General features: G+C 43.9%; 1 protein-coding gene across 11 annotated transcripts in view; it reads left to right on the top strand.

Moving 5' to 3' along the window:
• Positions 1–12,258, top strand: part of TENM4 (teneurin transmembrane protein 4) — a 1,625,418-nt gene that overhangs the window by 1,532,284 nt on the left and 80,876 nt on the right. For all 11 annotated transcript variants that reach the window (XM_062639041.1, XM_062639042.1, XM_062639047.1 and 8 more), the window contains one exon: positions 7,458–7,577. In XM_062639041.1, coding sequence (XP_062495025.1) covers positions 7,458–7,577 — 120 coding nt within the window. The remainder of the gene's footprint in view (positions 1–7,457; positions 7,578–12,258) is intronic.

Genomic DNA, 12,258 nt, shown 5'->3' with positions numbered 1-12,258 from the left:
AAAAAAGCAGTTTTAAAATCCCAATTATAAAATCTCTATATTTTATTGAACCGTTTTTTTCCTAATGGCTTTGGATCATTACAGAGCTATCAGAGAGCTTATATACAGTTAAAGAGCTTACCCTACGATCATCCAAAAGAGAGCTCGTTTTAGTATTAACCTTGATTTCCTTCTGTTCTGCTCAGTTTTGCTTTCATGGTGCCTCAAATTCAATGGAAGGAATTGCTTTTATTTTGTGCCTTCTGCAGAGCTGAATCTGTGGTCACAGCTGACAAAGTAAATACCAGATGTAAAATACGATAGTAATACAAGAGCTGGTAAGTTCTGCAGACATTTTTTAGTGACATGAATACATTATTCATCTCTGAAAGTTATTGCACCATAAAGTCTTTATCTCTCATAGAAATAATGGCTATGGTATCACTTCTGACAAATTATGAAATGAGTGTAATTCAATCTTAGGTGAGAAAATTACCTTGCGCCTTCTGAACTGTTGAATGCTTGACTTGGGTTTTACAGACCTAAAAACATAGGTGTTTGATTCTGTTTCTTTGAGATCTGGTGCAAAGCAAGAGAGTGTTTCTTTGGTTGTAGTGGAGTAAAGGAACCGTCAACTTGTGAAGCATTACTTAGTCAACCACTCTGAGTAAAAGGCTTTGCAGTAAAGCACAGCCCAGCTTTATAATGCATTGCATTTGCTATAAAACTGTTCATAAATACTCTCAGCTAAATCATAGAATGATAGGATCAACCAGGTTGGAAAAGACCTTTAACATCATCAAGTTCAACTGTTCCCCACCCTTGCCAAGTCCACCAGTAAACCATGTCAATAAGTAGTATAGTTGGAGCCAGTTTTACAACTCCAGAGACCAGCATCAGTGTCTTTTCCTCTTCATTTCCTATTTGCTGGCCAGCCCTCCTGTATCCTTCATCCTACCACCTTCCCATTGTAGCTCAACTGAGAAATCTTGGGATGCAAAAACAGTGAGTCAATGAGGCATAGAGACCCAAGATGTTTTGGATGGCAGCAGCAGCATCTCTTTCCAACAGTGGCCAGATTGCTTGGCAGATCAGAGAGGAAGATTGGGCTTTCATAAAGAGAAAAAGGACATGCATCAAGTAGGTGAAAAGGCTTCAGATCCTGGGAGGTGTTTTCAAAGCAACAAGGGCCCGAGTCTCTCAGGAATGGAGCCAACAGGGATGGCAATGTTCGTTTGAACATGGGGTTTCTAGAACTTGTAGGTGGTCCTCAAAGGGTATTGCATTTTGTTACTAACAGTCATGCACTAACAATTCCTTCCTTTCCTTTGAAAGAACTACAAGTAGCTGTCACTAATATTGTCAAAAAAGATGATGCCAAAAGAGATGTTTAAGAACTATCAGTTTGTAAGTCAAGTCTTTATGGAACAGAACAGAATCACATGCATGAAGTGGGGAGCTTGAGGAACTGGATAACAGCAGGTCAACAAAAACTCTCTCATGGATACTAAAAACATCAGCTGAAGAAGATCTTCAGATGTTTTGTGGCTGTCAGGTTAAACCAGGTCTTAAAGAGACAAGAAGAATAAAATCTGCATCTGGAGGTGTTACTTTAAATCTTGATTAATAAGGGCTTTCCTCTTGGACTTCAAATACCGACTTCATTAGCCACATGCATAAAAGTATGCAAGCATTGTGTTGCTTTTTCCCCTGTCCTTCTTCAGACAGTGGCAGTAATGGGTTTTCTTTGAAGCATTTAATTCAGTTGGTTTTACTGTGTGTGTTGTAGGAAATCTAAATGACTGTAGAAGGCTTCCTGCAAAAAGTTAACAGTAAGGACCATGCCTGCATAAAGAATCATCAGCATCTCCTGACCCTTCAGTGATGGGACCTTATAAATAACTCCACTGAGTATGTTAAACAAACAAAGCAGATACTGTTTCTCATTGCAAACAACTTAGAATTGACTTTCTTTTATTGAGCCTGGTCAGAGCTCTTACAAACTTTGCTCTTCCTCACTCACTCTTTTTCTCCTGCATCTCCCGCTTCATCAGCTGCTCAGAAAGTTCAGCGGCAGAATCTGTTGCAAACCGTGTCTGTCACGGCCACTCTAGAAGTCCCTGCTTGGGGGACACCTTCCACTGGGGCAGCTTGCTCCAAGCCCCTGTGTCCAACCTGGCCTTGAACACTGCCAGGCATGGGGCAGCCACAGCTTCTCTGGGCACCCTGTGCCAGCACCTCAGCACCCTCACAGGGAAGAGCTTCTCCCTTATCTCTAACCTGAACTTCCCCTGTTTCAGTTTGAACCCATCACCCCTTGTCCTTTCCCTACAGTCCCTGATGAAGAGACCCTTTGCAGCATCCTTGTAGGCCCCCTTCAGGTACTGGAAGGCTGATGTGCCAAACCCTTTCAGTAACTCACTGGTGCTACTGTGCTGGTGTGGGGTTCTTTCTGCATCTGGAATTTTCTCTTTCTTGTTATACACATGCCTTTCTTGTTTAACAAGGGACTCTTCAGCAGGGTCTTCTCCATGCCTTTTCCTAACCTTAATTCTTTCATTCATATGGAAGCTAAGACCAATAGGTAGGTTTCGAGTTTAAGCTTTTCCTACTGGACTAAAGAAGCCTGATAAGGATTGACTCATTTCAAGCAAAGACTCTCAAGTTTTTCAGCACAGTTAAAGGCAAGTGGGCAGAGCTATTTTACAGACAAGGTTTGAGGGAAGCACTTGCAGAAGCAATGAAGTGGAAGGTCTGTATGTTCTGCTGTTTCCTCTTCTGCTTTTGTCCTTCGTCTGCCAGCTCAGGCATTCTCTCTGTGTCCGTGTGTTTGATCATGTTGCCCTTCACTTTTACCTGGCACACCACCGATTTCTCTGTCTATCCTAGTACCATCCTGCCCTGAGGTTGTTCAACGTGAGACAGGGACATTCAACCCAAACTGGACGAGGTACATTTTGCTTCATCCTGTGTTGTTATCAAGCAAAAAGGTCACAGCAGCTAAAGCCATGAGATTGTGTTTGTAACAAATGACTCTGTAGGCTCTTACCAGCAAAGTGTCTGAGCATAATATCACAGGTGAAGTGCCATGAGAGTGTAAAAATCCCTATGCAAGGGATTAGCAGGATGCAGCAATTATCCTTCTAATGTCTCTGTAAGGACGGGATGTGCCTTGATTGTTATTTTGCAGATGGAATACAAAGACACATACAGACTAGCTGACATGGCCAGTGTCACATAGAAAGTCCACATAGTAGAGAAAGAAACGGAAGTAAGATCATCTGATTTAATTAATAATGCTTAAATTAAATCATCTGATTTAATTAATAATGAGTAGTAGCTTTCTAGATTTTCACTCTGTGGTGCTCTGTTGAAGTTTCATCCAGAGCAGAAGGATAAATTCCATATATATATACATTATGTATATGTGTGCATATATATATATATGCACACCCCAATAAAATATGGAAGTGGTAAGTTCAAAGAGATGCAGAGATTTATAGTGGCAAGTGAAAATATTTATTATGAATAACTTGGCTGAGGATGGCTCAGCAGGCGTGACAGCCATCTCCACACATCTGAAACCTTTAAAGGAGAAGGCATTATGAGTTATGGTGGAAATACTTTGAGATGTATACATGCAGAAATTCATGGGGGCGAGATTTCCCATGGTACCCATCCTCAGTCAAGGAAAGAATGTACATTTCTTGCAACAAAAGGGGCTTAGGGTGCATGGAATGTTCTTTTCCCAGTAAAATATGTTTAGTAGAAGCAGTATTTTAGTCTATTTCTCAGTGCCAAGCACAGTATCAACAGAAAACATCTCTGAATAAGAAACATTGGAAGAGCCAATGTCTAAGTTATGACACATTGGATCAGAGTCAGTATTAAAGACAAGTATTTAATGTGCTCCCATAATGCGAAATGGCTTTTGGGGAATTTACTCCTCTGGCTTCTGTTCTAAAGCTGGTTTTGTCTGCTTGAATTTCCTTGACAGCCTGTCAAACTTCCTTTGTATCTGAGCAATGGGAATGTAGAGGCACCGGTGCACCCCTGCCTGCTTTGCCACTGTGGCCCAGATCTTACCAGGAAGACTTAATTTCGTTTTCTAGGGAATAAAGAATGACTTCACAAAGTGATGGTGTAAAATTGCCTGATAAGCCATATGTGACGTTCTAGACAGCATTTTGGCAATGGGGGTTTGGTCTTTTAGGGGAGCTTTTATGGAAGAAATTGAAAGAAAATAAAAGAAAGGGAAAATCTAATTAAAGAAGAGGGAAAAAACAAACTGCTTTTCATTTTAAAGCAAGAATCCACACAGCCTTATGTAAAAACAGAGAGGGAAGCAAAACCAAACCTAAAAAAAGGCCAAAAATGGAAGCAATAGGAGGAATCTGTTAATAATTCAATGGGAAGATGAGGCTCCAGCTACAAGAAATTCAGTTGAAGTGCAGAAAACACTGAACTGGCAGGGCTGGACTGATGGAATAAATCTCTTCTATTAACATGAGAGCTAATTTTATGTAAATGTATTGGGATCTGAGCATCTTAGCAGCACCACTTCACTTGTTTGTAGTGTAATTGCAGTTAGACCAAGGTCTTCTGAAGGAAATGGCTGACTAAATTAGCATTAACCAGGTTCCTGGGGGGCTTGGTGCATTGTGGATAGTCGATCTTGCCTCCAGAAAGGACACGTTGATACTGGAGCAACCAGCTGCTTCCAGCTCACTGTGTTAACTGCGTTTTCCCAAATGGAGCAACTTTTGTCACCCAGGGAAGGAGGAGATTTGAGGCTGTAATCAGGGAGAGCGTGGTTTGCCTCCAGTTTCCACCCCACCTGCTTTTAACTGAATTCAGATCTGTGCATGTTGCTCCAGTTTTGTTTTATCACTGTGGTTTGGGAGAGATGTCCCCTTTGCAGGAGCATCTTTCCTTCCAGCATGTAAATAAAGCTATTGTTACAGTCCTCGTGGGAATGCTGGATGCAGCTGGGCTTGCTTCTCTAAGAAGAGATGCCAGTGTCCTCTGAGTTAGGGAGCATGTAGATGTGCTTGTGCAGTTGGAGCACGGTGCTGTGAAGCATCATCTAGATGGGAACTGAGTCTCCTCCTGGAAGGTGGGAATTCAAATGTACTTGTTGCAGCTGCCAAGGTGAGGGGAAGCTCTTTCTTTGTCCATGTTGGGCTGGTGCTTGTTGTTGTAGAAATAGTTGTCTGTGATACGTAATGGACCAGATGCTTGCTGATATAAAGCACATTCCTCTATTAACGTGAGCTGAGGATCTAGGCCAAAGTACTTGAAGTATTGCTTAGAAGTTTGCAACTGCTTGGACATGTGTTTTGTGTAGGACAGCAGGAGAGACGCCTGCAACATGTTGTGTTTCTTTCCTTTGCTTGCTTTTAACTCTTGGAAGGAGAAAATACCAGGTGGAAGTGTTCCTTTTGGGTTCACAAAAATGTATGATCTGGTCTCTCAAGTATTCTAAAGCATTCATAGTCCCAGTGTTGGCTTGAATATGCTGTCAGTCATCCAGAATACCATATCCCTCGTGCCTGAGACTTAGTAGTCACGGAAAAGCCTGTTTCTTGTGATTCCTTGTCTTTCACAAACGTGCAGCCATTTGATGAGGAGCTGAGAGAAAGCAGTTTCCAACCGTTCCTCAGGTCTCTCTAAGGATGGAAAAGGATATAGAATCATAGAAAGAATCACAGAATGATCAGGGTTGGAAAGGACCATAAAGCTCATCCAGTTCCAATTCCCTGCCATGGGCAGGGACAACTTCCACTAGAGCAGCTTGCTCCAAGTCCCCTCATAAGAAACTGTACTGATAGGACAAGGAATGGGTTCAAACTTAAACAGGGGAGATCTAAATTGGATATAAAGAAGCAGCTCTTCCCTGTGAGGGTGCTGAGGCGCTGGCACAGGGTGCCCAGAGAAGCTGTGGCTGCCCCATCCCTGGCAGTGTTCAAGGCCAGGTTGGACACAGGGGCTTGGAGCAAGCTGCTCTAGTGGAAGGGGTCCCTGCCCATGGCAGGGGTTGGAGCTGGATGAGCTTTAAGGTCCCTTCCAACACAAACCACTCTGGGATTCTATAATTGTATGGATCCAGTTGTGATTTAGATTGCTGTCACATTCTGGTAACGCTTTGAGTAGTTTTGTTAATATTGGAGCTCCGTGCTTAGATCAGTAGGAGTTTTGTTTAAGACACCCTGACGAATGGTTTCCTGTGCTGTGGAATATACAAATACTGTTAAACAAAAATTAAGCTTAATCTCCTTGTATTATACAATATTAGATTTTTAGGTGGCATTTAAGAAAATCACTTGATCTTCCCTGATGATTCATGTTTACGAAACCAGCTTTACACACCACTGCATATACCGTCCTCGGTGAAGCAGTAAAGTGACATTTCTCACTTCAAGCAGGTAGACAGCGTGTGCAGGTGGGATGATTTACTCTAGCTGAGATCTGGTCCTGCACCAGTACAAACATCGGCTTTCAATCCCTGCTCTCCAGCAGGACAGCAGTGGGGAGAATCACTCACTGGCTCCCGTTGGCACACTGACACCACAATTTGCTGGTATTGCTCAGAGAAATAGTTACCTTCAGCTAAAAACTGGGTTCAGATGCTCTCCTGGACATGTGATGCTTTATCTTTGTAGGAAGCTCCTGAAGTAGCAATGACTTAGAGCTCTGGAAACAGACTTTGGAATAAGAACCTAGGAAATCTGTCTTTGGCTTTACTGTAGATTTCCTGACTGACCTTGGACAACTGAAAATCACCATGCTTTATTTCCTCTCTCTGTAAAATACCCACCTTGCAGTATTCATCAATGTTTGTAAAGATCCTTGAAACCCTTAGATAAAAGAGCACATTACAGAGCATAGAGTAATTGGAGTAGTTGTAGCCCATAAAGCAGTGCAGTCTACCAAACTTGGGAAGAAAAAGCCCTTCCTGTCAGCATTCCCCAAGCAGTTCATAGGAAGCTGTCTGAACCTAGCAAATGATCTGTCGTGGTTTTCCCAAGTGTGGAAGAAATGAGCTGTCAAGCCTTGGTCAGGATGCTCCTGTGGCTTTTGTGCCTTCAATATATCCATGAAGTGCTTGGTAGGTTTCTATTCTCTTGGGTTTTAAAAGGGCTTTGCCTTTAATTAGGGCAATATTGTCAAGAAACTTCGTTGGTTGTAGCAAACTCCAGTGTCATGTTGGGACTCCTACAGAAGTCCAGAGTTAATCAAGTGTGTGCTGCAGCAGTTGCTTTTAAAGAGTAGGGTAAAAATTAGCCTCATTTTAGGTATTGAATGCTCATACATAGCTCCTGAGAGTGTCCAAGAGCAGCATCCCAGCATGTCTCCCGGCTTTCCAGGGCGTAAAGGCCTGGGCTTTCTAATCCGTAGGAATTTCCAGCCATAAAAGTAGAGGAAAACCTGAATTTGCCAAAAAAACTTAGTATTTCTCATCGTTTTTCTTCTTGCAGACACGCATGTGTGATTCGAGGCCAGGTGATGACGGCAGATGGGACCCCTCTGGTTGGAGTGAACATCAGCTTTGTCAACAATCCTCTGTTTGGATACACAATCAGCAGACAAGACGGCAGGTAGGATGTCTTTATAGGATTTACAGTGTTCAAGCAGCAGTTACAGCATTATTGTCATCACCACTAAAGAGAAACTCCTTCCAAGAGCATGTTTATTGCTGATGCCTTTTGAAGATGTTATGGGGCTACATCTGGCTGGCAACCGGTCACAAGTGGTGTTCCTGGTGTTCCTTGAACCTCGGGGTTCAATCTAGGACCAGTTCTGTTCAATGTATTTATGAAAGATCTGGATGCAGCAGTTGAATGCACCATCAGCACCATTGCTGATGATATCAGACTGGAGGTGGTGTTGCCTCTCTTGAGGGACAAGAGGCCTCGCAGAGGGATCTGCGTAGATTGGAGCATTGGACTATGACTAATGGGATGACATTAACAAGTCAAAAGGCCAGATTCTTCACCTATGATGGAGTTATAGCAGGCACAAGTATAAACTGGGAGGGGAATGGCCAGAGAGCAGCAGTGCAGGAAGGGATCTGAGGATGCTGATCAGCAGCAGACTCAGTAGGATCCAGCAATGTGCTCTGGTAGCCAAGAGGGCAAACCACATCCTGGGGTGCATCAAGCACAGCTTAACCAAGTGGCCGATGAGGGGATATTCCCACTGTATTCAGCACTGGTGTGGCCTCATGTTGAGCACTGTGTGCAGTTCTGGGCCCCACCATTTAAGAAGGATGTGAAGGTCACAGTATCACAGTATCACAGTATGCTGGAGATTGGAAGGGACCTCAAAAGATCATCTAGTCCAATCCCCCTGCCAGAGCAGGAACACCTAGATAACGTTACACAGGTCCATGAATGCAGCCAGAGGAGGGCAACAAAGCTGGTGAAAGGGCTGGCAGGAATGTCCTGTGGGGAGTGGCTGAAGACTTTGGGTTTGTCTAGGATGGAGAAATGGGGGCTGAGGGGTGACCTCATTGCTCTCACAGCTTCCTGAGGAGGGGAAGTGGAGAGAGAGCTGCTGATCGCTGGTATCCAGTGATAGGAAGTGTTGTAATGATATAAAGCTGCTCCAGAGGATGGTTTAGACTGGACACAAGGAAACATTTCTCTACCAAGAGGGTGGGCAAACACTGGAACAGGTTTCCTGGAGAGGTAGTTGATGCTCTAAGCCTGTCTGTTTAAGAGGTATTTGGACTTAGTAACATGTTTTAACTTGGTCAGTCCTGAATTGGTCAAATCATTATAGGACCCTTCCAACTGAAATAGCCTGTATTATTATTACTGTTATTATTATTATTATCATTAACTTGTGATAACACCAAGCATCTTTAGCCAACAAATGGGCAATGCAGTGCCTGTACACGTAAAGAAAAGATGTATCCTGCTCCCAACAGCTCTATTCCTGCTAATTCATGTTGAAATGATTAGGAAGAAGTCATTAAGATTACGATTGTGTTGGAGGCAAGTGCTTAAAATCTGAGCAATCACGTTCAACCAAAACAAAAGCATTGCAAATTGGGAATGTTTTTCATCTTATCTTTTGTCTGTCAGTGCTAATTGGGTCCCTTTCTTTTAAGAACAAAAGCTGGAACATAAAGGGATCTAGCTGCACGTGCTCTATGCATTCACTACTATCCACCAGCACTTGGGAGAGGACTTAGATGTTAGCACCTCTCCGATCCATGGCAGGGGGTTGGAACTGGATGATCTTAAGGTCCTTTCCAACCCAAACCAGTCTGTGATTCTGTGATTCGATGACCTTCATTAAAGGTTTGATTTGGCCAAAGATGATAGAATTATAATGAAAGAGAGGAACATATGCTAGTAATGTGTGCTTAATGCTGCCTTGTTCATGCTCAGCGGTGTTTGCACCTACTGATGGTGACTGGGAGGATTTCCGAGTGATGCCCCACCTCTGGGATGACATGACAATGAAATCTGGGTAATAAAGAGTCATCCCAGGAAAACTAGTGGTCTCCTTTGGAGAAGGATGCCTCTTTGCTTTGCAGTTGTGCTGTGCCTAGCACAGAGGGGCTTTATCTTAAACATACAAGTAAGCTAAACACAGACAGGGCAGGGAGCTGAGTGCTGATGTCCAAGCTCCAGACCTTTCTAATACTTGAATAACAATTTCCTTCTAGTTCCTGGGTGGTGAAAGGCAAATCCCCCCTACTGCATCTGTCTCTTCAGTCCCCAACATAAAAAGAATGTGGAGTTGTTGGAGCGAGTCCAGAGGAAGCCATGGAGACACTGTGAGGGCTGGAGCAGCTCTGCTCTGGAGCCAGGCTGAGAGAGCTGGGCTGGGGCAGCCTGGAGAAGAGAAGGCTCCTGAAGGGGAGACCTGAGAGCAGCTCCAGTGCCTGAAGGGGCTGCAGGAAAGCTGGAGAGGGGCTTGGGACAAGGGATGTAGGGACAGGCCAAGGGGAATGGCTTGAACCTGCCTGAGGGGAGACTGAGATGAGCTCTTGGGCAGAAGCTCTTCCCTGTGAGGGTGCTGAGGTGCTGGCACAGGGTGCCCAGAGAAGCTGTGGCTGCCCCATCCCTGGCAGTGTTCAAGGCCAGGTTGGACACAGGGGCTTGGAGCAAGCTGCTCTAGTGGAAGGTGTCCCTGCCCGTGGCAGGGGTTGGAACTGGAACCCAAACCAGTTCAGGATTCTATGATTCTATATTCTCCTGGCAGTTCAAACTAGGGATGTTTCTTTCACGCCACGTCTTTCACAGCCTCCAGCTGAGCAGGGCAGGAAGCGATGCAGCTGGAGCAGCTGTATGCTCCACCGGTCTTCAGTGGGCTTCTGGTTCCTCGGGGCTGGCTGCCAGCCTCCAGAAGTGAGATTAGTTTCAAGGAGCTGCAGTTTGCTGACTCAGTCGCTGACAGACACTGAGCTCCGAATGACGAACATGACCAGTATCAGCTGTCTTAGAGCAGGGAACCTGCAGCAGAGAGGGATTCATCCTGAAGCTGGGGTTTCTGTCAGCAGCTGCCGGTGGTCAGTCAAAGCTCAGACTGCGTGGTGTCAGCTCACTTTAGTCACCTTCCTTTCCAACCAGTCTGCTTCTGCAGAGTCCTTGTGCACACCTGGTGCATGACCAACATCCAACGCGTTGTCCAGTTGCAGTGCTGAGTCTCTGGAATCATTACCTCTGTAGTACACAGTGTACTTTGGAGGTAATAAATGGACAAGTGAAAGCCTTTCTCTTAACAGCAAAATCCAGGTCTGCTAAAAATTGCCTTCAAGTATTTAAGAGCATTCACACTAAAACTGTCAGGGCAGAAAAGGATGTCGACATCCCTCCTTTCTAATCCTGCTGATGTAGCGAGGAGCATTAGATGCATCTCTTAACCTTCCTAGGCTAGCCAACCAGCCTGTGAAAGGGAGATAACACTCACTTGTCTTCCTTACTGACTGTTATGGCCTTTATGAAATACTATTTGTAAAGCACTTTCAAAATCAAGTAAAGAATTATTGCTATTCCAGTGACTATTGTGCTCTACTCAGAAAATTAACTGAAACCCATCAAAACGCACGACTTCTCATCAGCTTTTGCACACTGCAGTTTTCATGTGATGGAGTCACTTTGTTTTAAGAAGGGGATGCTCTTAAGCAAGAAGGAGTTTCACCTGAGCTACAGCAGCAGGCTCCATGCATCCCCAGCCCATAGCAGTGCAGAGTCACTTGGGGTCACCTGGATCCTCTTCGGTGTCATTCTGGTTTGGAGGAAAAATGGGAGCACACATGCAAGCAGTTACCTTGTTCCAGGGTTATGAGATTAAACCCACTGGCTTTATTATCTGGCATATTAACTATAGGAATATCTATGCTTGAAAACGTGTGCTGAGTTACCTTAAATTGATTTAGCAAGTCAGTTCACTGATAGCAGGGCAGTAAGTGTGGCTGTAAAGTAAGGGGGTTTAAAGGATTGCACAGATTGGTTCCTAAACTGATTTAGTTGCTTTGGGTTTGGGGTTTTGGGGTGGGTTTTTTGGCATGACCACATTTCAAAATGAGCATCGTAAGTAACATTTCTGGTTCAGAATTAGAGGGAACTGCATTTTTCACCCCTGTAAGTGGGTTCACTGCATTCCAGGTCTCTGCAAGTAGGTTTTGCTCCTGTTACAGTCCTCACATACAACCCCTAATCCTGGTCCTATTTAAGTCATATTACTTAGTCTGAGCTTTGATAACTTCAAGGCTTGCACATGATTTTAGCCTAATTACTGGGACACAGCCTTTTGTCAGATTAACAAGGCATGAAGGTAAAATGGCAACTCTCAAACCACTGTTTTATGCATTTCTCTGTAAAGCGAAGTTAATCGATGGATCAAAGTATCCATACTGGATTCTAAACCGTATTTTTACATAAAGCTTCAAATTTGATGAAATCTGAATCAAATTTGATTTCAATTTGGTAGTTTATAAAGGCTGCAAGTCCTCATGGCTATAGGCACGGTGTTAATAACAGCAGGAAAGTCTCCAGACTCTTTCAGTGTGGTGTATCTGCCATCACGTGCTGAAACTCAGACCAAATCCATGAGCTTTCAGAGCCAAGGAGATGAGAAAGGGTTACGCTTTCCTGTGGGGTGTATTTCTTTGAGCCTGCTTTGTCAATAAAGACAGAATCTCATTCTTTGGCCTGTCTCTCCAGAGTCTTTTAAGCAAAACAGACCAATATGACTGTACAGCAAGTGTGATTTGTTTCCAGAGCGATAAAAAAGACATCAGAGATCGGCAGCAAAACCAGA

This window comes from Pezoporus occidentalis, unplaced genomic scaffold, assembly GCF_034315485.1.
Source record: "Pezoporus occidentalis ecotype Australia unplaced genomic scaffold, CSIRO_AGI_Poc_V1 ctg6, whole genome shotgun sequence".
Classification (NCBI taxonomy): Eukaryota; Metazoa; Chordata; class Aves; order Psittaciformes; family Psittacidae; genus Pezoporus; species Pezoporus occidentalis.
Note: the sequence above shows the minus strand (reverse complement) of the source record. Positions and strands in the feature narration are given on the sequence as shown.